Below are 26845 nucleotides of genomic sequence, written 5' to 3' on the forward strand. Positions count from 1 at the left end.
AGTAAACACGAAAAAAATGTCCCTTTAATTTAAAACATTAATTAGATCTAAGTAACAAATCTAAGGTGATATTTCCGCTGCTTAGATTTTAATATTTTAACAATACCTTTTCTTACACTCAATAAACATCGATAGTGAAAACTCGTTTCAGAAGAAAAACAATTAACAATTCATGATTCATGTTAATAAGGATAATTGAACTGAGTGGAGTGCAATTTGGTCTGATTAATCACACTTTTGAAAGCCAATTGGATTTTAAGGTTCACCATTGATTTCAAATACTTTATTAAACTCATGTGACATCTCTCCATGACACTTTTGAGATTGACTACAGAATCATTGAAATCCATTGTTATTATTCCAGTTGCTCCAAACTGTTCTCTCAAATTCTGATTTGTGATTTCACCAAAAGGTTATACGATATATATTTTTCTGGATATCAAATTGTGCTTTTGTTCACTCATTAGTAACGATTGTTGTTCGCTAAAAGTAATTCCAAAGCTTCGTCATCATTTTTATCTTGGTCTAAGTGGATCTTGTTCATCGGCACCTGTTAGCTTCATCAATGATATCCCTCCGAAGGGTCTTCATTTCTTCCTTCCAGACTTCATAAAGATCAAACTCTCTCTTTTCTCCATTCACAAGATCATAAAGGTTGCTTCTTACCAATCCCTCATGGTAAGCAAGGGTATTTGCCCCATCAACTCGAGCTTGGTGGATTCTTTGCGACCCTTTCTTGACTGTAATCTTCCAGCTGTTTTCCCTTCTTTTAGACGGTCTAAAGATTATACGCACCTCATTTCCATCTCTTGAAAGGTACGCCCAAAGAGTATCACTCACAATCAATGCATTTTCTGAGTAATCGCCTGTTGCTTCTCGGTTTTCTGTTTCTAGTTTTTCTCCAGCGTACGTTTTGGCTTTGCCAAACACTATTTTCCATCTTTTCTGTGTAGCCTTTTCCGCAGGGACTCCAATAACAAGTTGTTTGGGCTGCGGGCTTGCATCATCGAAATTCCCCGTAAATGTGTAATCATCAAGTGGTCTTGAAGTGAAACCTAGGTATTCACTGCCCAAATTTACTGCTGGCCTATCATCGTGCTTCAGATCTAAAAGAAGTTGATGATTTCCAGTTGTCCCGAATACGATGCGTTTTGCTTCTGGAACATGAATTTTTACTGTGTACGATACATCTGTTAAATCACCCACACGATGTTCGTACACCAGCTTCTTTTCTGACCTCAGATAGTAGACAAGATATTGTGCCCGCCAGTCTTTAACCCAGTCCATCAATTCATCATCAATGGCGATAAAGGAATTTTTTGGTAGTTGCAGAGAGAATTCCTTACTTCCACTAGAAGGACGATCCCCTCTAAAAGAACCAAACGAGATAACAAAGTCTCCACAAAGGCCAGGAATCGGATCAGCTTTTAAATTGGTATCCAGATGATAATGAAACGGGACGCTTGGCACAGGTCGATCATCAATATACCATTCATGATTTCGACTTCCAATTCCTCTGCTAATCGAGGTATGCCCCAGTGTATAACTCAACGAACAGTCAAGGTTTTCATCATCTAAGCTTTTAATGTTACATTTAACTTTTGGTTGGCCTTCGGGGTCAGCCAGATAAAGCCTCATCTCTTTAACATCGCCTGGTTTTGTTCGTTTGATAATAATCCTCCCAGTGAACGTATGCCTCAGACCATTATTGTCTTTCATGAAGATCACTATGGTTTGCGTTTCCTCATCGTAACCAATATCGTCAGGGGAAATCTTATAATATCCGTTACCATATTTTGTCTTCTTAACGAGGTAAATTTGCCCGAGTGTTTCTGATTCATCAATTATCGTATGAGTAAAGTCGTGCTCATTGGTCAGATAGATGACATAATTGTTTCTTCCGCCATCGTTTTTCACTACACAACTCTTGTCCTCTCCCATCGCAATTTCGTCATCCATTGGAGACCCTGTAAAATAAAAAATAAATCAGCATTTACGTGATGAGATCAGTCGATTTTCTGCTCACTGTGAAGTTATCATAAAAAGAAAAGTTGAATAAGAGCAAACTGAACTTTTCATTTCAAGAGATTTGCTTATTGGTATATAGAGTATCAAGTAGTTTTGGTCTTTGCATTAAAATGTGATGGATGATACATGTTTTCCGTCGCAAAGTATGTTATTTGATATTAAAATTTTACTTAAGCCCATGGGCCAAGGAAAAGCCGTTTTCGTACTGACAAGTTAATAAAAACCACTTAAAGACATCCTCCCCAGTAGTATCGTAAGCGAAACGAAGAGAGGAGGCCAGGAGAAGTATTCAATGGTTATTAATTGTGGAAGATAATTTCGCTCCATCTAAGGGAATCCAAGACTGGATTCTGGACTCCAACCGTTAGTGGGAGTTCGGACTCCTTGAGCTGTATTCCGGATTCCAGAAGGAAAATTTTACTTGATTCCGGATTCCACCGGCATTAATTTCCCGGATTCCGGAATCCGAATTCCCTTACATGGGACGAATGATTACAGGAATTTCATATGGCGCGCGATAATGGCTTTTATCTGGCTGATCATTCCTTAGCAGGTAGATGACAGTAGTACCCCGATTTCACAATCTTGCGAGAAGCTGTCAACGACGAGGACGAATTCCTGTCTTTTCCATTCGAATACATTACGACATGGATGTTAAAAACCTCCATATATTTGTCCTGTCACTAAGGCCTGGTTCAGACACCGTACTTTTTATGTGCCGAACCTAATTGAATAAGTTCGACTTCGGAGCGACACTGGCGCGACATCTGATTCAGACGACGCACCATGTTTTGCGCCCAAGCTAAGTTCGGCAAACGTTCTACTTAACGCTTTTGCCGCACCAAACTAAGGGTGCGTTCCTTTGGGACGATCCGGATTAGGGTCAGTGATCCGAAAACACTCGGGTCATGGCAGATCAAATGAACCGATGAATCCACTCTGCACAAGGTGTCGTTAGGGAGTTTAAGCAGCGACGTTTTTGAGCGACGCACGTCGACCGAAAGTGGACTTTTTGCACTCTTGAGCCGCGACTTTGACCACATTTTTTGGGCTAATCGTCTCCATAAGATTAAGGTCACTAAGTACTACAGATTTGGTAGCGTCAAGGCATTTACAAATTTAAAAATGGCGAACTTCTGGTTGGCGTAGGTCGCTGCTTAAACTCTCTGTTGTCTTTGACCGCTGGAAACCCATACGATAGCCGTCTGCAGATGGCATGGTTTGCTCTTTTGAGCAGTAATGAGCGAGAACTGGCGCATATGTCATTTTTTCTTCAAGCGACAGAGAGACTCTTTTTCAACTTGGCCCCAATCTTTTCCTTCTTGCCTGATAGAAGATCCCGAAGGGAAGAAGTACAGTCTTTTTAGACAGGTTTTAGATAACCTTCTGTTGATGATTGATCACTTATCAAAATGTTCTAGTCTGAGGAGGGGCCCATTGCTTTTTGTCGGTTCTTTCTCCGATCAACCTTCTTAAAGCAATTTTCCAATGTTCCTTTTGTGAACCTCGATATAACAAACGTCTCTCTATATAACGAAGTTCTTAAGTATAACGAACGATTTTCTTCGCCCCAGTAATAGCAAAAAATATGGAAGAGAACCTCGATATAAGGGAACCTCGTTATATCTAACAACTTTTGACAGTGACTTGAAGTTGGCCCTACTATCGAGGTTCCACTCTTGCTCATTTTCATTCTCTTTTTAAAAACTTTCTGGTGCTGATTTTTAGCCAAAGGGAAGTTGCTGAAAACAATTTCTGCCGAAGAAAACTAAGAAAAGTAAGAGTGTTGCGAAATAATAAAAACTAATTAAACATTTGATCGTACCAACTGAGTTTTTAAGGTAGATCTGTCTCCCTTGGGAGATTGAGAAGCTGTCCTTTCGAGCGCTAGCATCTTGTCGGAGTGAACATTATTAATGATGGAATAGAGAATTAGCTGTGAAGTGCAAAATCAGGTGCTAGAAATAACCATTAAAAGCCCAATGACCGCAACAATACTAGTAAAAGAATTAGGGGAACCACGGGGCAAAGAGAGAAATCTGTTTACCCCTATGGGATGAGATCTACCATTGCTTTACCTACTAAGCTGCGAGGTTTGGCATTATCAAATCGTAGGTAATTACGATGGTGCATTTTGGCGAAGAGTGGGTTCTGATGGGTTATTTCTAGCTCTTGAATTTTCACTCGAGTTATCTCTCTCTTCCGTCATTTGTTTCACAGTGCCAAACATTGATTAAGTTTAATACATACCGTGAAATACATTAACACCGGTTACGTAGCCGATTCTGTATTCGTGTAGTTGTGACCTTTCTGTTACTGATGAGTCCTTCAATCTCAAGTAAATTTCGGAGCTTGGTACCATCCCCGTGGATCTCATATCGTACTTAATACCAACGAGAATTTTGGGCGCCCTACCAGTTCGGCCTGTTGGAAACTCAAGTCTCTTTGTGTTCATCCCTTGAAATGATAATGTATTGATTCCTGTACCAAGTGTACCCCAAAAACAGTTCTGGTGATAAGTATAGTAATTGCAAGGTACTCCTGTAACCTGGAGTAAGTCATCCCCTGCACCTGTATCAACTCTGATTGAATGATCTGAGTACGCAAGGCCTGTCATTTCTCCAATCACAACATTATCAGGGTTTCTCTCTTCTTCATCGTTTGCTACTCGAGTGTCAATATTAACTCCCCTTATCCAAAAGAGCTCGGCGACCATAGCCGTGTTAGCAACGACCGTCATTCCCTTTCCGTTGGGTTTTGTTATGTTCCCATAGAAGTCATATCCAATCGGAACTATACCTTTTGGCCTGAAAATGATATTGCCATATTCTGACTTGTCAAACATTCGGTTCTTTCCCATTGTAAGGTAGCCGTTCTCTTGACCTGGACTGATTGTAGCCTTAAACATGATATTTGGATCATCATCAACGCCGGAAATATGTTGAACTGACTCGGTACGCATCCCTTGTATCAAATTTCCCTGGTTAATTTCGTAAATGGTGTCAAAGCCAGTATTTTGCTTGAATGCGGGAGTGACTTGATGGGTGATGTTTACTTGGTTTTGAAGATACAACAGCGAACCTTCTTTGAGTTTCTGTATTGTTTCAAGATGATCTTTTATTGTGCCGTAAGGATTCACAGAATTAATCAAGTCGACGATGATTGCTGCAAGCGAAAGCAAGCATCCTATAATAGCGCCGACAGGACCTGCCACAGCAGCCAGTGTGCTTCCAGCCGTTGCCAATGCCCCCACAACGAATGCTGTCACTCCAACTGCTCCGCTGGCCACCCCCAGTGATGCACTTGCAATATTCAAAGACTTCACCTCGGGTGGAGAATCTTCATCATTGATTGCGTTATGCAATTGCCAGCCGCAAAAAGCAACATTAGCGGCATCAAAGAGAGGCCCACTTATCGTGTCGGCCCATTTTAACGCCTTTGCCCACCGTTTTGCCTTTTTGAGACTTGTCACGAGATCGTCGTATCCTTGGGTGTTTTTCATAAATGTAGTAACTTCGTTGTCAAAAAACTCTCCTATTTTTCTCTTTAATGCTTTTGCACTATCAATGATATCATCAACATCATCTGCATTACCGCTGACCACTCGTTCCGCCACTACTTTGTTATACTCTTTAAATCCACTGATTGTTTGAGGGAATTTTCCTTTGTGTTTTACTAACTGATCAATCAGTCCAGACGCGATAGGGGATACTGTTGCTTGTGTTGTGTCGAACACGGCTAGCGTTGCGATGGCGATGTTGAGTGTTTCCATTGCTTTTTCTTTCTCTCCTTGCTCCATTTGGGAAATCGAGCCAATTACACCAGATCTCCACCAGATACCAGTACCACCTACATACACTGATGTCAGTGATGAACCTGTACTTAACATTCGAATCGGGTCAGCTAGATTTAGAATGTTATCCTGAATCTTTTTTAAACCACGTGCCCAACTTGCAAGGCTGTCTATTTCTGGTAAGTAGAAGAGCGAAAGCACTGTGCACAGAACCAAGATGTGCGGCATTGCTAGATGTCTGTAAATTGATTGAAAATTCATAATGTCACATCGTACTAGTACCACTACTTCGGTATTGTTAAATAATGATAATAATGATAATGATGATGATGATAATAATGATTTATCCATGATAACCCTTCATTACAAAGTACTGTTATCAACGGGGTCCTGCTGACTAAGAATTAAAAAACTAATAATATTAAAATAAGAATTACAAAAATATATGAAATAAAATGCATATTTTAAAAACCAAACATGCACAAAGAAATTACAAGTAATAATAGTAAAAGGCTTCCCTAAACTTCAAGGTAATGAACAAGAAAATCGAGGCACCAAAAAAATTAAAATCTAGGTTGCGCAAAATCCAGTTTGGCCTTTTGCAGTTTTGTTGTTTTTCCATACTTTCTAGTGTTTAAAGCGTTATGATTAAATTCTTTAAAACAATTTTAAATGGAAAACATGCAGGAGTTTCATTAAGGCAGTCAAATACAAAGCAGAACACTCTCTTTTGTAAAAAGTTGTCAGTTTTTAAAAGTCAAATATCAAAGTTCTGCGGGTGGCTACAATTCGGGGAAATGATTTCGAGGCTTCGGTTCTCGATCAATGGAGCGGATCATGCCTTTGCGGGACTCTGACCATTTTTAGACTATTATAACCGCAATACGTTAATATTGGCATAATCATCTATTGGTAAGTTCGTTGGGCACTAAAAGTATCAATGCTGGAATGGATGCGCCTTAAGAGCTTTACTCTTCCTGCTGTCGTCTTGTAAATTTTGTGAAAATGCCTTTCACAATTAAGTGTCCAGAAGTACGACGAGGTCTTATAACATGTAGTGGTCTTGATGGGAGAACCGTTGACCGAGAGCTTGACTTGACAGCGATATGAAATAGATTCAACCGTTTACAAGTACAAAACAGCATCACCTCAGATTTCAGATTTTCCCTTCTTCAGATTAAAGATAAATTTATTATCACGAAAGTAGTTATAGAGATTATCCAAGCTCTGAGGAAGGTTATCTCGCATCAATATCGCTTGAGGATGTAAAAATCACTGTTTCATTGGTATAGGTGATAATCTTACAATGACGAAGGGGACTAAGCACATTGGCGAAGATAAGAAAAAGAGGAGGCCCCAGAATACTTCCTTTAGGAACTACAGTGTAAACAGGATTTGGTTCAGAAAGCACACCATTAAATTGTTAATCGGCTTGCGAAGGAATAAATAATCAATACACCATCGCAGCTCCACATTATATACGCCAAAACTAGACAGTTTTCTAAATATAACGGAATGAATGATGGTATCAAACGCCTTTGATGAGTCAATAAAAACTGTTTCTGTTGCTTTACTTATGAGATAAGTGAAGTAAGTGTAACAGCTAGTTGGACGGACACCAAACTGGCTCTCAAAAAGTAGACTATGATGCTGTGGATGAGCTATCAGCTGCTTGTAGACTATTTTCTCCAAATTCTTTGACAAAGCGGGGAGAACTGCAATTGGTCTGTAAATTTTCAATATCAGCCATACAACCAGATTTGTAGAGGTGAATCACGTTTGCCATTTTCCAACTGCCAGGCCTAATTCCAGTTCGAGAAATAAGTTGACGATTAATGTCAAAGGCTTAGTAAAGACAAGAGCAGCGTCTTTAAGCGATCCCGGAGGGATCATCCAAAAGCTTTTTTCTGCTTAAGAGTTTTTAGCTCTTTAAGAATTTCTGTTTCTTTCACAACTTTAAAATTAAAATTACTTTTCGTAACTTAATTGGGATTATTTTCTTTAGACAATTAAAGTTTCATTTAGCTTGAGTTGCTTTTCATGTTCCTAGCAATGGTACTGACATATTCGCAAAAGGTGTTTGCAATGAAGCTTTTGTCAGTTGACTTTAATCCGTTTATTAGACGGACGGAAACTTGGTAGGTTAGAGTTTCTTGATGGCTGCCCAAAATTTATCAGGAGGGTCAGCACAATCTTCACGGAGATCTCAATTATTTCTGCTTTTACATTTTTTAACAAGGCTGGAGAGTCTGTTGTTGCGGTGCCATTTATAGGGAGACCAATAGTTTTTTTGATTAGTCCGGCGATTCATCTCTTTTTTGACATCCAGAGTCAACCAAGGACATAGTCGGCCTTTGACCTTCTTTGAATAAGGGGAGCATGCTTGTCGATACATCGTTGCAAAAATATCTCGAAAAGTCAGGCTCACGCCTCATTTACCCCGATGAATAAACTTCTACAAAATTCGCAGAACTAAGCTCTTCGCAAAATAGCTTAAGGTCGTAGTTAGCCCGATATTTCGGCAACTAATGATTCGTGGATTGAACATAAATAAACATTATTAAACTCGCGAGCACATCCAATGAGTTCACGATCGTTGAAGCCAGCTGGGATTTCTTTCACCGAATACATGTTATGAGGTTCGTTACTGCAAATAACATCCATTAGGTTCTTGGTCTCGGGTGTAATTCTGGCGGGGCTGGTAATGAGTTGTTTCAGACCAAAGGAGGAGAGAATGGATTTGCAATCCCAGGACACCGAATAGTTACAGTTTATGTCAGCTGAGAGGATACATTCTTTGTCTTCAGCTGACACTGTGGAAAGTATTGATTCGTATTTGCAATTGAAATCTACGTAGAGATGTGTAGAAGAATACGGAGGTCCCTAAATGATTGCAACCATGAGAAAACCTTTAGTTTTAGGGAATAATATCGCAATCCAGAAGCATTCAATATCCTCTTTTTTGAGATCCATTCGTCTTTGAAATGGAATAGATGAAGAAATATAAGCACCAACAACTCAACCTTGACGAGAAGCCCTTGGCTTTGCAATAAACGTGTATTCCTTCTATTTGGACCTCGGCTTCGCTGTCAAGGCTTGCGAGGGATAGATGAGTTTCGCTGACCGAACAAATGTGTTCGTGCCCCCACCTTACAAACGTCTGGAATATTCCACGACTTTGCGGATCTACAATGAGGGACAAAAGTGTTGACACACGTCCGTAAAATGGCCCCTTTTTGCATAGTGAACATACTTATCCCCTTCCCCCGTTTATCCCAACCCCTTCCCCCCAAAATCAATGTTGAATTTTGGACCCTCAAGTCTTTTTTTAACTTCAGACAACATTGATTCGGGGGGTCGGGGGATTTACGGCGTTTAAAAGGAATGAAATAATAAATGAATTAAATGTTTGTTAAAAGCACCCGTTTTAAACAAGTGTGTCAACTACTTTTGTCCCTGATTGTCTGAAATATGTATCTGTGTTTTCCGGCTAGATTTTTGACGCTGCTGAATTTTTGTGCGATGACGTTACTCTATGGGCCAAATCGTTTGTTTTTAAACATCAATTTATAGAGTTTCGTCCTGATTTGTAGTATACGTAGAGTAAAATGTACGAAGCGTATGTCATTACTTAATCTTGTACCCCCGCGCGCGTTCCTGATACCCTGTCGGGTCGAGACGAAATGATTTGTGTTGTGATCAATGCCGTTGCTGCGGATGTAATGTTTTCACAAGTATTATCAATAGTGGAAAAAGGATGGAAACATTAAGGTACAATGAAATTGTTCTGGTAAATGGTTAACTTAAGCGAATGAAGTACTGCAGAGTAACAGAGCGAACATGCAATATTTTTGACATTGACCTTTGCCATTAGTGAAAGGACGTGAACAATATACAGGTTATGAACCTCATAAATGATGGGCCAGCCGTTTGTGCTGTGCCATATATATAGATGTGTTTTTTTTTTTTGGAGACCTTTTCTAACCTAACTGATCCAAACCTTTAGCGTAGGTAGGCGTTGAGGTTAGGAATGTACTTTTGTAATGATTTTACATGACCGCCTGCCATTTATTCAGTGGCATGATTGTTTATTGATGTTGGACGGACAACTATTTCATTTCCCAGCTCGTAAATCACATAATGCCAAAGAAATTGTTTTCAAAATAGACACACCAGTTTGTATCATCGCTAGCCTGAGTATCAGGCCTTCCTAAGGGGCTAGGGGAGAGGAGATTTTAGATGGGGGAGGGGGAGGGGGAGAAGAGAAAGGAAGGCCTGACACAAAACCATTCAGCAAACGGTGTGACACATCCAAAATCTGGATGTGGCAGTGATTGGATAACACACAATACCCCCTGACGTCACCGACCGCAAGAGCGATCGGCAAGAAGCAATAGATGTTTTGATTTCATGTTACCGGTATGTGATACTTTTATGGACAGAGGGGACGCAGAGAGGAATTCAAAACGGCTCTAGAGGGCGCTCTCAAGTTCTTTCCTGGAATAAAAATAAAATCCGAGCAAGAATTGTGTTTTCAAGGCCTCGTAGTTTAAAGGAAAGATGTACTCGGAGTATGGAAAAGCCTCATATACCAGCTTCTGCCGAAACTATGTCTGAGTATTGGTTTCAAAAGACCGGGACAAAGAAGACGATATCAGTGTTTCAGATATCTAAGTTTTGATTTACAACATCCTGCCGTTAAAAGGGGATTGTTACTGTAACTGAAAATAGAGCAAGGTAGCCATGTATTGAGATAGCCGACAGCACCAATGCTTTTAAAAAGCTTGACTTTGCTTGTGGCGGTTACGATAGCGTACGTGATTGGAATTCGTCCGCTTCCTCTTCCAAAATTCTCTCACTTTTGAAATGTCTTAAGCTCAAGCGGGCGCCATCATATTTCGCCAACGGGATTGACCTTTGCTATAGGCTCTCAATTTTTTAAAACTTGTAACAGCTTTCACGAGCTCTCCGTGAAGTGGTGGAATTTGCTGCTGCTTGATAATTTCTAGGCATAGGTGTTTCACCATCGCACCTTCCTATTTATTCTTGCAGCTTTCCACCGCCCGAGGATACGAGGGATAACATCAGCTTTTTAGCTGCCAGACAAGCGCCTGATGTAAGTCTGTAAACAAAAGCAATTTACAATTTTCTGGGGCACGTTTATTTACGAACGAGAGCGTTGGCGATCTTACACTAACACAATTTTTAAGACATGTTATAATTCCTGTAATGTTTTACATTACAAGTATTCAAAAACTCCTCATTGGAGGTTTAAAAAAAACGAAATCGTAGCAACACAAGCATCGGAGCTCGGCCAAACCGTTGAGTGAGATTTATTTTAGGCGAGCTTTTTGACACGTGAAGCTGACAACCCAATGACCGGAAGTGATTTTGATTGGATGGTATCGAATCATGCTGTGTAGGGGTGGAAGGCTCCAGTAAAAGCATCTGTGTCAGGCGTTTCTCTCCTTCACCTCTCTCCCTTTTTCGCTTCCATCTTTCCCCTTTTCCCCAGAAACGCCTGATACTCAGGCTATATCATCGCCAAAACAGCAATTACTTTGGCCCAGAAGTTCACCTGATGACAAGCAAAGCGGGATAACACGTGATCGATGACAGCCGTGCGCTGGAAAATTTTCCTTTTTTATGCGCAAATTCCTCACAAAAGGCAAAAGAAGATTCCGTTATGTAGAAAGTGCTTCGCAATACGTATTCTTGGCGAGAAAAATTCCAGCGATGTGGTGCAAATAAGGAGTTTCAACGGTTAACCACGAGAATACATGTCGACATTAAGAGGTCATAACAGACTAACGTTACTTTCCGTTTGCCGAAACGTGGTTAACCGTTGTAACACGAAGGAAGCAATGTTTTCCTCAGTTTGAGCTGTCGTTTTCTTTGAGAGTCAAATACCAGTTCACGTTTCAAAGCTCTCTTTTCATTTTCTCTGCCGACAATACACAAAAACACAGGGTTTCGCTTGAGAAATGCAGTCGAAATACCCAGACATATGCGCTTATGTCACGCTATTTGCGTTGCGTTATCATGTCACACAGGGTGTCACGAGGTGGGATGAAAGTAATTGTTTTGGTGTACACTTTCAATGTTTGCTACGCTATCCTTAGTTTTTTATTGAATTGGCCATGAATTTACCTTCACTTTTCCGTAGTTTCGATATTGAACGCAGTGACGGCCGCTCCTCACTAACGCTCCACATTTCCGTGGCCGGCCAGTGACTATCCCCACTACGTGTCAATCCTTACCCTATCCGTGATTGTTTTGGCCTTAACAATAGGATAAAGTGAAGAACGAGAAATATCCACTTTATTAAAAATATTTTCAGTACGCACCCCCTTGAAATTCATCAAAAGTTGTATATAGGCGCGAGTTTCAGCGTCAGTTTTTAGCTTGTAAACCATATCGACGTTAATTCTGGATATCGCAGCCCTTTTATTACGTCATCGCGTAATTCGATTTGGCCCTATAATTCGGTCGTGAATAAGTCTATGTCACCCCCACCACCAATAACATAATTATGTCACTGATTCCTTTAATTTCAGTTAAAATCAGTGTTATACACGGCTCAACTTGTGTGCAGTAGCACAATTTCGCATTCAGACAATGAGGGACAAAAGTGTTGACACACTTCCGTAAAATGGCCCCTTTTTGCATAGTGAACATACTTATCCCCTTCCCCCGTTTATCCCAACCCCTTCCCCCCAAAATCAATGTTGAATTTTGGACCCTCAAGTCTTTTTTTAACTTCAGACAACATTGATTCGGGGGGTCGGGGGATTTACGGCGTTTAAAAGGAATGAAATAATAAATGAATTAAATGTTTGTTAAAAGCACCCGTTTTAAACAAGTGTGTCAACTACTTTTGTCCCTGATTGTATGTCTTCGCTCTCTTTTGACGTATCATATTTAAATTGGTAGATAAGAGGGAAGCCTTCCCTCAAGGGTCGATGGATATTCGCTTAATGCTCTCTATCTAAAGTTAATAAAAAAAATCGTGGAAGGTTCTACTGTGCCAGGGTGCTAGGAATGTTATTTATAAGCGACTGGTTTTTAATCAGCCAGACCAGGTAGGCAAAAGGAAGGTGAGGTTAAGAGGATTGACAGTTTTGTCGTGAACAGACCCCACTTTCGTTAACTTGCGAATTTAGCGACTTTCGAGATTCTCTCATTAATTTCATCAGTAGGGATCGTGGGAGGAGTTTTTGTCAAACGAATTACGAAGCGAACATCTAAAGACGCCAGAACTGACCTACACACCTAACGAGAATATATTTGGAAACATCGGGTCGTTGGGTGCCCCTGATTTGTGTGAAAGAAACCACAACAGGGGGCTTTTTGTAAACTGAAATATATCATCACTAGTACCCCTGTGTTTGCATACTTTATAAAAGCAAAGAAACAGTTGAAAGTGTTGATGCCAGCAGCACAGGCCGCCGTGCAGTGATCATACAGGAGGGCAAACCAGTTGCCTTGAGCTCGAAGACATTTGACTGCCTCTGAGGAGATCTGAGTCAATATTAAAAGAGAGCTACCAGCTATTGTGTTGGGAGAGCAAGCGTTTGTTGAGACAACAAATCCCTAGCATGTTCCAGGCCGTCAAATAGTAGGGATGACTCGTTAGTGAAAGACACGCGAAATTATGAGCTCATGATCTGGGAAAATGTGGCGGTGGTGGGATAAAGGAAGCCCTTCCTCTCCCCAGTTTGTCCCCGTTTATTTTTTTCGTGTTGTCGCTCTCTCAATTCCAATTCTCAATTTTGATGACCCAACTATCTCGGAACCAGGGGCAAGCTTACAAATAACTGGAGTCAATCTTTTGGAAACTACTGAATCGGCTCCCTCCAAGACTACAGAAGATGCTGCTGAAACGCACTAAATATGACCTTGAGGTACGTATGTCCAAGAAGATGTAATCGGAGTTTATCGTGTTAAGAAACTTGGGTTCGAAAGCATCACCCTGAGAACTGATGAGACATCAAAGGGGTGTTGGCGTTACATACTTTGAAAGGACGGCCCTTTGAGAAAGAACAAGTTGGAGAACTTGCATGAGATTTTGGAATTTCAGAGAAGAGTTGAGTGTAGAGGATGGCATGTTTAATCAGACAGAATTGTATTCCCAACGTGTTACAGAAAATCCATGGAGCACACATGGGAGAGAGAAAAAAGACTTTGCATTATGCTCTAGGATTACCTTGGCAAGTATTGTGACCTGTTCGAATATGGTGGCCAAACGTACCTGTTAGTTACTGCCTTCTATTCTAAGCACTTTGAAAAAGACTTTGCTTCGCCAGAACATCACCAATGTGTCATCAATAACTTGAAGAAAGCATTTGCGAAGTTTGGAATCCCAAAGAAATTTGTCAGCGACAACGGACCTCAGCACACTAGCATCAGACATTTGTTCAGGAATGAGTTCAAGAAATTTCCTGAAGAGAGGAGACTTTACCATGCAACCAGCTCACTAGAATGTCCGCAATCAAATGGAGCAGGGGAAAGAGCTGTGCAGACTACGAAACGCATTCTTAAAAAGGCCGCAGCAGAGAACAAAGGTCCATTTGAGGGACTGATAAAGTATCGCAACACACCATTTGAAGATATTGGTGTGTTTGCTGTGTAGCTGCTGATGAGTCGACACACTCGAACAATGGTACCGACTCATTGACCTTCCTTGTTACCTCAGCCAGTAGATCATAGTCTGCAAGCAAATGCTTCTAGTCAAATTACAACAAGAAGAACAGGAAGAGTGGAGATTTGCCTCCACTTGAAGTTGGAAAATGGAATTGGGCAAAGATCGTACTTACTGGACGTATAATATGGACGTGCTTTCGAGAGGAGTAGAAGACAAATCATATCGGTTCCAAATAATCATCCCATGACCTAAAGAACAGGGTTACTCTCATAAGTGCCCACTATCGTGACTCTCCTGTGAGTCCATTGGCACCTGAATCCGAGAAGCAAGCGGCAAGTCTAGTGAAATTAGCAGAGAGACCGACAGAAATAATGTCACATGCTCCCATTATACAACCACATCTGGGCGCCAAGTTAAAACTCATTGAATCCTGTTAGGGTGAGATGTTGTAACACTGGAACCTGTGAAAACGACCCTTAGGCACAATATGTACGCCCCGAAAACGGGCGACCGTGTTTGTTGTGTTTTTTGTTTTCGACTTAGGCTTTTATTGACTGTTCTAACAACAAATCTGAAATTACAAAGTTATTGTGTCACCTTGTTTAGTTATTTTATGGTCGTCGGAAATGTCATGACCTATAACTGATAAGTAGAATTTTTTTTCTCTCTTTTTAAACAGGCTTTAGTGGTAGTAATGAGACGAATAGCTTTAGATGCTAGATGCAAAGATTTGAACTGAGAGAAAGACATTTGCTTTATTGGGTAGTGTGTACTGTCGCAATTTGTAATAATCATCGCACTTTGTAATACCTGTCGCAATTTGTAATAAACCGTGTATTACAAAGTGCGATGATTATTACAAATTGCGACAGTACATAGTGCCAAAATTAACCGGAAATTACTGTCTTGTTTACACAAGCTTCTAGAGGTCATTTCTTTAAGTAAGATGCCAGTAACCGATCAATCGACAGATTTTAATACTTTTAAAAATACTAGCAAGATAAATCACTGCATTTGTAGAAAATCGTGGTGTATAAAAACGTTGGTAAGAACTGAATCTTATTCTTCATCGTAAATTTAATGGGTCTTGATGAGTTTATTAAACTGGGCCATTTTTACAGCAAAAGGTTAATGTGTTAGTTTTGGGTAAAACAGATGGTTATAGGGACATAAAATTATTTGCGGTGCTTATTTGCCCTCCTAAAGACATTCACAACCAGTCCTTGCTAAACAACTGAATTTAAGTCTGAATAACTGCCACAACGAAATTTACGGAAGCCCTGAACGGATTTTCGCCCGTATATTAAGATCACCTACGCTTTTAGTACAGTAATTTACAAATGATAAATGTACGAACAACGTATACATTTTTGTCTTTTCTTACCTAGAACGTCGCCCTCTTGTCGCACTTGATAATCTTCAATGTCTGCCAAGTAACAAATTGAAATAACAAAGTCGGTTATTGTTCCACCTTGCTTTCTTAGTTATCGTTTGAAATTTCTCTTTACCTTATAACATCAACAAGTTTTTCCAAGTGGTTATACCAAAAATCGGTACCTCTGGATTTTAACGGATGGGAAAAATGAAGTGCCAAAACAGCAAGAATAGAATTTCATTTAAAAAGCATTGGAAAAAAACGTGGGGCAGTCTAAATTGAATTGAGAGCGGTGTGACGTACTGAGAGGTGTCAAATTATCCAAGAAGTACTTTGCTTGTTAAAGCTTAACTTGAAGTCACTTCAACGCTAATCAATCTGATGAAGAATAAAAATGTTGTTGCGAATTGAACATTTTTTCTACATCGTTGATGAGTCTTTTAACTCTGGACATCTTTTTTAAAAAAAATACATATTTTCTTAAGAAAACCAAACTTTTTGAAAAGATATTTTTACAAAAACTGTGGGTTTTAGGGACTTGAAATTATTTCAAGAAAGTATTTGACAACTTTTAGCTTGAAAGACCGCCACAAAATTGGCATGGAAGCCTGGAACGGATTTCGCCCCCTATATTAAGATCACCTATGCTTCTAATAGATAATTTCAGAAATGATAAATGACGTACAAACGAAGTATACATTTCTGTCTTTTCTTACCCGGAACGTCGCCCTCTTGTCGCAGTGGTTAATCGTATACGTGTACTACAATGTCTGTTAAGTAACAAGTTGAAATAACAAAGTCGGTTATTGTTCCACCTTGCTTTTTCATTGGTCGTTTGAAATTTCATTACTTAATAACTCTGTATTCAATAAACAGGTAGATTTTATCGCATCAACAAGTTTTTCCGAGTGGTTATCCAAAAAAGTGATACCTCTGGTTACTAGGGTTAAAAAATATATTAAAGCAATGATTTAAATGGACGGAGAAAAAACAGGGAGGGTGAAAGGAGAATGTAAAGGGCATCATCCATTGTCACGGAAGAAGACTTGGAACAGTTCCAGATGGAATAGAAGTTCATTTAAAAAGCTCTGGAATAAAACATAAAGCAATCTAATCCGAATTCATAGCAGGTACTCCATACTCAGAGAAGTGTCAAAATTATCCAATCTTGCTTTTTGATGTTTAACTTGAAGTCGCTTTCAACGCGAATCACTCTAATGAAGTATAAATATGTTGGTACGAATTGACTATTATTCTACATCGTTCATGGGTGTTATAAAACGGGACATTTTTGTACAAAAAAATACCCATACTTTCTTAAGGAAACCAAATTTCTTATCAAGACTTTTTGACGAAAACAGTTGGTTTAACTTCCGGGACTTCAAAATATTCCCAGTCAATTTTTGCCTGCCTTAAGACATTACAAACTGTCACTGCTAAACACTGATTGAGTTTTCAGCTGGGAAGACTGCTACAAAATTGGCATGGAAGCCCGGAACGGATTTCGTCCTGTATATTAAGATCACCTATGCTTCTAGTACATAATTTTACAAATGATAAATGAACGAACAAAATGAACATTTTTGTCTGTTTTTACCTAGAACGTCGCCTTCTTGTCGCACTTGTTGATCTTATCCGTGTACCTCAATGTCTGTTAAGTAACAAGTTGAAATAAAAAAAATTATTGTTTCATCTTGTTTTTTTATTGGTCGTTTGAAATTTCATTACGTAATAATTATGTATTCAATAAACAGGTAGATTTTTTCGCACCAACAAGTTTTTACAAGTGGTTATTCAAAAAAGCGATACCTCTGGATACTACAGTGAAAGTTGAATTAAAGCAAAGATTTTAACGGAAGAGAAACATGAAGTTCCAAAACAGCAAGAAGTGTCAACTGAGAAAAAAAAGGAGTGAAATATGAATGTAATAAAGACATCATCCATTGTCACGGAACAGGACTTGGGACAGTTCGAATGGAATAGAAGTTCGTTTAAAAAGCTTTGGAATAAAACATAAGGCAATCTAAATTGAATTCAGGGCGGTCCTTCATACTGAGAAGTGTCAATATTATCCAAGAAGTACTTTGCTATTATATGCACCCTTAACTTGAAGAAACTTCAACGCGAATCTGATCCTTGTAAATTAATAAAAATGTTGTTACGATTTGAACATATTGTACATCGTTCATGGGTCTTATAAAACTGGACATCTTTTACAAAAAAGATCCATATTTTCTTAAGAAAACCAATTATTTGACAAGATATTCTGACAAAAGGGATTCTTAGAATTATATCTAGTAAGTATTTGCCACCCTTTAGTTAAGACATTCACAAGCTGTAGCTGCTAAACTGGATTGAGTTTTTAGTTTGAAAGACCGCCGCAAAATTAGCATGGAAGCCTGGAATGGATTTTTCCCTGTAAGATCACCCATGTTTCTAGTACATAATTTTACAAATGATAAATGTACGAACAAAGTATACATTTTTGTCTTTTCTTACCTAGAACGTCGCCCTCTTGTCGCACTTGTTAAACTTGTACGTGTACCTCAATGTCTGTCAAGTAACACGTTGAAATAACAAAGTTATTGTTCCACCTTGTTTTTTCATTGGTCGTTTGAAATTTCATTACCTAAAAATCATGTATTCAATAAACAGGTAGATTTTTTCGCATCAACAAGTTTTTCCTAGTGGTTATCCCAAAAAGTGATACCTCTGGATACTAAAGTGAAAAAATAAATTGAGGCAAAGATTTTAACAGACAGAGAAAGTGAAGTTCCAAAACATGCAAGCGAGAAGTGTCAACTGAGAAAAAACAGGGAGGGTAAAAGGAGAATGTAAACTAAGGCATCATCCATTGTCACGGAAGAAGACTTGGAACGGTTCAAGATGGAATAGAAGTTCATTTTAAAAGCTTTGGAATAAAACATAAGGCAATCTAAATTGAATTCAGATTGGTCTGCTATATTGAGAAGTGTCAGAATTTTCTAAGAAGTACTTTCATTGCTTTTTGATGCTTAACTTAGTCACTTCAACGCGAATCACTCTGGTGAAGGATATATATGTTGGTACGAATTGAATATTATTCTACCTCGTTCAGGGGTCTTATGAAAGTGGATTTTTTTCCAAAAAATATCCATATTTTCTTTAAAAAACCAATATTTTTGACAAGATATTTTGACAAAAACAGTTGGTTTTAGGGGCTTGGAATTATTTCCAGTAAGCTTTTGACACCCATAAGACATTCACAAGCCCATTGTAGGTTGTGTAGCTGCTAGACAACACAGCACGAAAAGGCAAATTTAAGTTAGCGTAATGGTGGCATATAGCTAGCGTAAAGCTCTCATTTATGTAACGATACAACACATTTCAGCAACGTAAAGCCGAACTTTACCTTACCTTTACGCATATGCGTTAAGGTATCGTAAAGAGACATTTTAAGCCCTGCGTAAAGTTGGTGTAAATACGCCGTAAAGAAGAGATTTAAGCTAACGTAAAGTTGGTGTAAATACGCTTTAAAGAAAAGATTTAAGCCAACGTAATATAAACGAAGTTGGTGTAAAGGTCTCATTTAAAAAACTTTACACTACTTGTAAGTGTTAGGCGGACATGTAAAGGAGTATAGCACTTTAAGAGAAGTAGGGCTTATTATAAATGCCCAACCAATTTCCCTTGACCAAAACCAATTCTATCTTTCTTTTCACATATCAAATTTGCACGTTTTTAGCTTGAGATACCACCACAAGATTGGCATGGAAGCCTGGAGTGGATTTCGCCCCGTATATTAAGATCAACTATTCTTTAAGTACGTAAATCCAAAACCTACAAACTAAGTACACTCGTTTGTTTTTCTTACCTAGACTTTTGCCCTCTTGTCGCGCTGGTTGGTCTTATACGTGTACATGTTCCTCAATGTCTGTCATGTAACAAGTTGAAATAACACAGTAATTGTTCCACCTTGACTTTTTATTGGTTGTTTGAAATTTCAATTTCAACTTGACTCTCTGGAGTTAAGAATAGTCAGACTAGAATTTTTACCCCGCCGACTAAAAAGGACGAACGAACGTATGTCGTCTCATTCTGGGCGATACTGTATTCCACAAACAGGTAGATTTTTTCGGATCAGCAGGCTTTACCTAGCGGTATCCGAAAAACCGATATCTGTTGACTCTAGAGAGGAAAAAAAATAACGCGCAAAATGGAGTCCCTAAACCGTAAGTAGTTTAAACAAAGGGGAAAAAAAAGGGAGAATGTAAAGGCATTATCCATTGTCACAGGAAAAAGATTTGGCACAGTTTCAAATGGAATAGAACTTCATTTAAAAAGCTTTGGCATAAAACATAAGAATCAGAGCGCTCTGCCCTACTGAGAAGTGTCAGGATTACCCACCAGAAGTACTTGCTCGTTGAAGCTTAACTTGCATAAAGTCACCTCCACGCCAATCTCTCTAGCTTAAGGCTTAGTCACGTGAAACATCGTTTTGATACTATTTAGTGTTTAACTTTAGTTTTATCAACTCTAAGGCAACAATTGCCCTTGGAAAAATTACTCCTTGGCGTGGCATCGTGTTCAGTCATCTATGCGTGAGTTCAAATTCTCGTGAGTGAATACCTGAGGAACCCGCACCATGCAGGTTATATTCATGCAATATTGTTGGTAACAATTTATTAAGGAAACAACTTATTACCAGCTAGGCGCAAACGCTACTTCTCGAATGACTGATAATGCTTATTTGATTAGCATCTGCACACCGAATTCCCTCTAAGTCGCGATCTCACCACGCTCGATTGCTCTAGCATTACCCAGTTTCGAACCGAGAGGGGCTGGGTACGAGTCCGTTTGTTTGTTTTTTTTGTTGTTGTTTTTTAATGGGATTAAACAACACGAGGCCCATATGGTCAGAAAGAGCTAATTGAGGTTAGCAGCATTCTCAAGTTTGGTTTTTATCAGGCCTATATTGAACGAGATACAGCCATTCAAAACCTCCAAAATTTACTAAGAGATATATAGACGTCCTTCAATATTAGCCCGATCGACACAAAACTTGGGAGGAGCCCTGGTCTCGTGCTGTTTATCCCATAATAAACCAACTTGTACCCAGTCCACCTCGGTTTAAAACTAGGCAATGATTTGGTTGCCAAAGTAGTTGAAAATAAGCGATACCTAGGATATCATAATTATGTAATTATCCTCTCTCGTTTCCCAATATAAACTTTTTATCATGACATGATTGCTTTACCGGGAGAATAGCCCATGTTCGATATATTAAAATTCTATAACATGAATCCGAGGCTTTCTGGTCATTTTTCTATATTTGGTTCGCTTTTTTTTGAGCTCAAGTCTCTTCTGGGAATTGTCAGACAATTGTCAGACATTTAAAATCTGCAATTTTGACCCTAACGCCTCGGAGTCATGTTAGAATTTTAAAATATCGAACGCGGGCTATTAACCTGAATGACAGTTTCTTCTCCGTTATATATTAGCATTATGTATATTTCCATGTGCTTTAACAGAGTTCTTTATTTGTATTATAGTGCTAAGTTAAAGTTTTAGTTTACTGACTTATAAAATAAAATGATAAGCGCCATCACTTTCTTATCAATAAGTACCCCCTTTCCTAGTGGACATTTTGTAGTAAACGCCTTAGCACTTTCCTAGGAAAAGTGGCAATAAAAGTATAAAGTACCACTAAAATTTCCCTTATATTATCATGCGTGAGCTCATGAATAAAAGTAATTAAAGTTGTCCTGTTAAGCCTGTGTCACCGTCGGTACAGGCTACTTATTACAGGTTAAAAGAAAGGTGCAACTAAATTAAGAACCAGAATTCACCCAAGTTCAAAGCATAATACAGAAAAACAAAATCTTTCTCAGTTTGTTTTTCTTTGCGAAGATAATAACACATTTTTTAATAATTAGATAACGAGTTCAACGTATTGGTACTTCGTCTATACCATTCTCGATGGAATTGGAATTTGGAAATGTTAATTAGTTTTTTCGGAGAGGGGAAAACAGGAGAACCGGGAGAAAAACCTTTCAGAGCAAAGGACAAACCATCCAACTACACAAACTCAACTTTCATACGGTGTCGACCCCGGGATTTGAACCCGGTGGTGGGAGGCGAGAGCTCTCACTACTGCCTCATCCTTGCTCGATAACTGTCCGATTTATCAATTCGGAGTTTATTTAGAGGTAAAGTATTTTCAGGCAAGTGTAATTATCCACAATATATTCTTATGCTTGAAGAGGGGATGGGGTGCCTAAAGAAACCGCTAAAGCTGGATCAAAACAGCAGTCTAGGGTCCAGTTGTTCGAACGCCGGTTAGTGCTAATCCGGGGTTAAATTTTTACCCGGGTTTCTTTTTCTTTTCATCAAAAGCACTCTCTCGGATGATTTTCTCCATTCTTTTTAGTGTACCCAATCATCAAATTGTGGCCAAAGTGAATTAACCTGAATTTGCTTTTTAAGCTTTCATGTCCGAGATCAAATTTCGCACTAATCCCGTTACCTTAACCCAGCTTCGAACAACCCGGTCCTGGTGTAATAAAAATCCGTAATGTGACATTGAAAACTGCGGATCGAACTCAACAACCAAAAGCGGTCAAGGCATAAATGGCATTTATGTTTTCAAAACAACTTGTAACTTATAACTGTTCCTGGAAGTCTGCATTCATACTGTGCGTTCTAAACATTTACAATACCCTCTGGCTCATTAGTCTGTGAGCAGAAGTGTTATGAACAAATTCTATAACATGTAATTATATATATATATATATATATATATATATATATATATATGACCGTAAGTCTAAAGAAACGTGACAACACAGCTAACATATGAAAAAGGATAAATTAAATACGAAAACAGCTTAAACTACTCAGGGGCACCCAACGGCAATTTTCGGAAAATATCTGTTCGGAAGACGACTTGAGATCTAGAATTTTCGGAACATTTGTTGTAAAATTTCTTGCTTGCCTGCATGGTATGATCACCCATTTTTAACGGATTTTTACCCTAAAAAAGGCCACCTAGAATTTTCGGAAGCCTTTTCCTGGCTGAAATTTTTGAAAAGGTAACTTTTGATCCCTATAATTTTCGGATCACTAGACTTTCAGCTAGGAAATCCGAACAGATGAAAAGTTTTTAGGGGATAAAAATATGCCTATATCTACCGTTTAAATACTAAAATACGTTCAACAATGCTATGTTAAGTGGTTTTGAACTATATCCTCGTTGGGTGCCCCTGACTACTGGACATAAACGATAAAAGATCCACTATTTAAGTAAAAAGTGCTAACACTTTGTAACAGTATACATTCTGGAAAGAATATGTGATACATTTACATTAGGATGCAAATGGGGCATATACCATCCATGTCCCATTATATTTACAGCTTTAGTAGAGAAACTGGTCATGAAATCCGGCAAGAGATCAAATCAACGGTGCCGCAGTTTATCTGCATTAAGCTCCTTGACAGTGCGCAATCCTTTGTTTTCTGTTCAAAAATTGATTGAACAAACTAATGCAACGTTTTTATTTGTGAAAAAAAAAAAACAACAACAACAAACAACCAAAAACAAGCAAAATGATAGGAATGTCATTGAACGTTTTGCACCGTCATGTCCGCGAGAAAAGGCTAACAGAAAAATATAACAAAGAGATCTGACAGGCTTCATAACCATTTCTCATTTTATACCTGCTGCGTTTCTTTTGCGAATACTTGTTGCACATAACGGGAAATTTCTGAGAAATTCGATTATTCTACAATCTCGCTCCTAGGGTTCATTCTCTTGCCTCGAGAAAGAACTCTTGTTGCAGCTGGTCATGTGAGTTCCTGTTACAATGGACTCCTCATCAAAAGCCAACTCGGTGGACCTCTCAGAAAAAAGAAATTTACTTAAACGGGTTCAAAAGGTCATGATTTGTGATCTGTGATTGGTGGATATCGATCCGTTTTGTGTTTTTTTTTTTGTTTCAAGGTCAGTTGCTTGTGATCGTAATTAATATTGACGGCAGCGAAAAACACAATTGTGAAGGCGGCTTTTGAACTTTAGAATTCGCGTGGTTGTGAAAAGCGCAGTAATGTACTCTTTTTGTTTTGCTCAAACAGAAGCTTGTTCTTGGAGCAAATATGAGCTCATGTTAAACTCCAGGCAGTAAAGTGTATTTAGGAAATTGATATAAGTTTAGGAAATGCACATAAAAGAGCGAGTCCATGATTCAACAACCACCAAAATCATTTTCAGGTCGAAAACACCTTTCTTAGTTAAACTGACTCTTTGTTGAGCTGCACACCTTTTCTTTTCTTTTTTCTCTTCTTTCTTTTTTTTTTCTTTAAAAAATGAATCCAAATTTTCATTCAGTACCCCTAACTTGTATGGTTTACCCTATAGTTCCAGGAAGCCTATAGTTTATAAGCCCCCGGCTTCTATATAGGCTTCCTTGCCTTTACCACATTTAATCTTGTAAATAACTTAGTTGGAATATTGTGTATTATCTTTAATGTATTTCTGTATACTGTTGCTGTATTTCTGATGAATGAATGAATGAAACCTTGGCTATAAACTTGTTCGGATGACTGACATACTTCAAATCAATCCTCACTAGTTTGCACGCTCTCCAGTGTATTTTGTGTCTTTCTCACATCACACAAAGTTTTATACGTACTACCCCACCCTTGAGGCAAACCCAGATTTTGGGAGCCACGTGACTAGCCACAACCAGGGTTCTTTCTCTCAAGGTAAGAGAGAGAACACTGGAAACGAGGTTGCTTGTTCTAATAATTTATGTTTCGGTATACAGCTATAAGCAAGAGCTTTGTGAAATCCAAAACTTCTCAATAAAAAAAGAAATCGTTCGTTATACTGAGGACCTCGTGATATAGAGGTTCGTTATGTCAAGGTTCCTCTGTATATAAATTCCCAATTCTTAGTAGCCTGTGAACAGGCTCCCTGTTTGGGGAAATAAATAGCAAGGAAAGTTCCCCGCTCGACCAAAGGCCTGTTCACAGGCTAAATTCTTACTGCTGCCTTTATTGGATTTACTTATTAAAGATTCTCTTTCTACTCGATTAATCGCCAAAAATGCACGGTTCTCTAGCTAGTTTCCATAGCCTTTGTTGTGAGCTTATATCCATAAACGGACAACACTTTTGAAACAGGGCTTACAGAACATAAATGTCAGCCATAATTTAATCTAGTAGATTGAAATGCATTTGCATTTTAAAGGTTTCCCTGGTGCATATTGTTTATCCTTTAATTCACGCGTACCACGCATAAACATCAGCACATGTCTGACCTCTGTTATCGCTTTCGTAACAGTTATTTAAGTCTTGTCCGTACCAAATTTGAAACTCATCTCCAACAGACACAGATATTGGAGAGGGAAGATTATTAAATCGAAGTTCGGTCTCATTAACACCTACACCTTCGATTCTATATGGATAGCCACAAGTTTCTTTCTTGTAAACTGCCAACAAAAGAGCGGATCTGTTCTTGAACGTTAAGACAGTAAGGAGTCTCGTGTCTCCATACAAGGGATTGACACATCCCCAATAAGAAGGTGGGTATTTGGGGTTACATCTAATTGACCCATTAAGATGAACGAGTTTAAAGGTATAAATGACCCCACGCTCTGTGATGTTGAAAGCCCCATATGAGTTATTTCGAGCTCCAAAGCAGACTGGGCCAGTATTGATCTTCTTCCACTTTTCTGAAAAACATTTGGACGCAAAATTTAAAACTAACTTGATACTTTAAGTCGAGCACGTGTTATTCTGCTTCCGATGAATGTCAGTAAGTTGAAGTACACCTTTTGCTGTTCATTACAAGAAAATACGCAATCATTTGCGTGAAACGGCGACCAATAGTGCGAAGATACATTAATTAGCGCGAAGATACAACTATTTGCACATAAATCAGATTCAATAACGATTTTTGCATTTAATCCACATTTAATAACACTTAACTTTGTGGCATTCATATGCGTCATTGGGCAAACAGAAGAAAAAAACATAGTTTCATTAACGCCAACATCAAAGTCATTAACCCCATCTTGAAAGTCAATAGGGAAAACTGACATACATTAAAGTGCAAACAGTATAATAATTCATTAACATTTTTATGACACTGTTTGCAATTCAATAGCATTCCTGGACAACCTGAGGATGGATAAGACAAACATCAATACGCTTGAACAATCAATTGAGTGTTCTTTACATTAAATTTACAAAAATCGATTTTCGATTAAACAAGAGAAATTCAAACAAATTTGGCCTGAATTTCAGTCCGTTAAATGTATATCCCTCAAAAATCTCCTCATTTAAACATCTGTAGGTGTGCATGAAATGGTACCCCTTAGCCGGGGGGGGGGGGGGGGGGAAGGTGTCTCCAAGGAAATCTGTGGTACAGTCCTCCTGACAGTATGACGTCACATCTCGTGTCAGTAACTTTCAAAATGGCGAGCAAAGTGTTCATCGAAAGAAACGGATGGAAATTTTATCACGGAAATACTGTTCCGATTTCTTGGATTTGAAGATTTTAAGGTTTCCATTGTCACAGAAAACAAGACATAAGTACTTTTTTGGAATGAAATGTCCACTGGTGTAATGAATTTTAAAGATTCCATTCTATCTTCGAGCAAATTTTACGTGCAATCATACCGACCGGTCACACTTTTGAGGGCCAGTACACAGCAAGATTGAGAAGTTTAGAGACAGAAATAGGAGGTTTCTCAAAGGATGTATTATAATTCACAATGTGCGTATTTTCAGCTCTTCAGAGCTAGTGGAAGCCCATATCATTCCACTCAAAGTTTGCTTGGCTGTAACGTTGCAAGAGGAAGCTAAATGACAGGTATTTGTGAGAGACTGTGAGCATTGAATCTTGAGCATTGAATCTTGTTGCTTGAATCTTGTTGTTGAGATTGCTAGGGCTTTGCCCTCATTCCTGTTATACATCTTTGAATTTCCGGACTCGAGATGTCGGCCTCAGGTGTCGCTTTCAGAC

At 38.8% G+C, this 26845-nt stretch overlaps 2 protein-coding genes across 3 annotated transcripts in view; one reads left to right on the plus strand and one right to left on the minus strand.

The window, feature by feature from the left end:
- The window catches only part of LOC140921386 (3-oxoacyl-[acyl-carrier-protein] reductase FabG-like), a 57942-nt gene that overhangs the window by 11433 nt on the left and 19664 nt on the right, over positions 1 to 26845 (plus strand). The window lies entirely within an intron of this gene.
- LOC140921318 (uncharacterized) lies at positions 412 to 5892 on the minus strand. Its single transcript, XM_073371316.1, has 2 exons — positions 4279 to 5892; positions 412 to 1967 (listed from the first exon to the last, which is right to left on the minus strand). Exons 1-2 carry the CDS (start codon positions 5825 to 5827, stop codon positions 541 to 543), a joined length of 2976 nt encoding a protein of 991 aa, XP_073227417.1. The 5' UTR covers positions 5828 to 5892; the 3' UTR covers positions 412 to 540.

Source organism: Porites lutea, chromosome 1 (assembly GCF_958299795.1).
Source record: "Porites lutea chromosome 1, jaPorLute2.1, whole genome shotgun sequence".
NCBI lineage: Eukaryota > Metazoa > Cnidaria > Anthozoa > Scleractinia > Poritidae > Porites > Porites lutea.

What these genes read in the sequence shown, in the direction of transcription:
- LOC140921318 (XM_073371316.1), bottom strand. Translation starts at nt 5,827, where the DNA reads ATGGAGCAAGGAGAGAAAGAAAAAGCAATGGAAACACTCAACATCGCC. An exon ending in CGGTGTTAATGTATTTCACG is followed by an intron (nt 1,968 to 4,278) that starts GTATGTATTAAA and finishes TTTATTTTACAG; the next exon opens with GGTCTCCAATGGATGACGAA.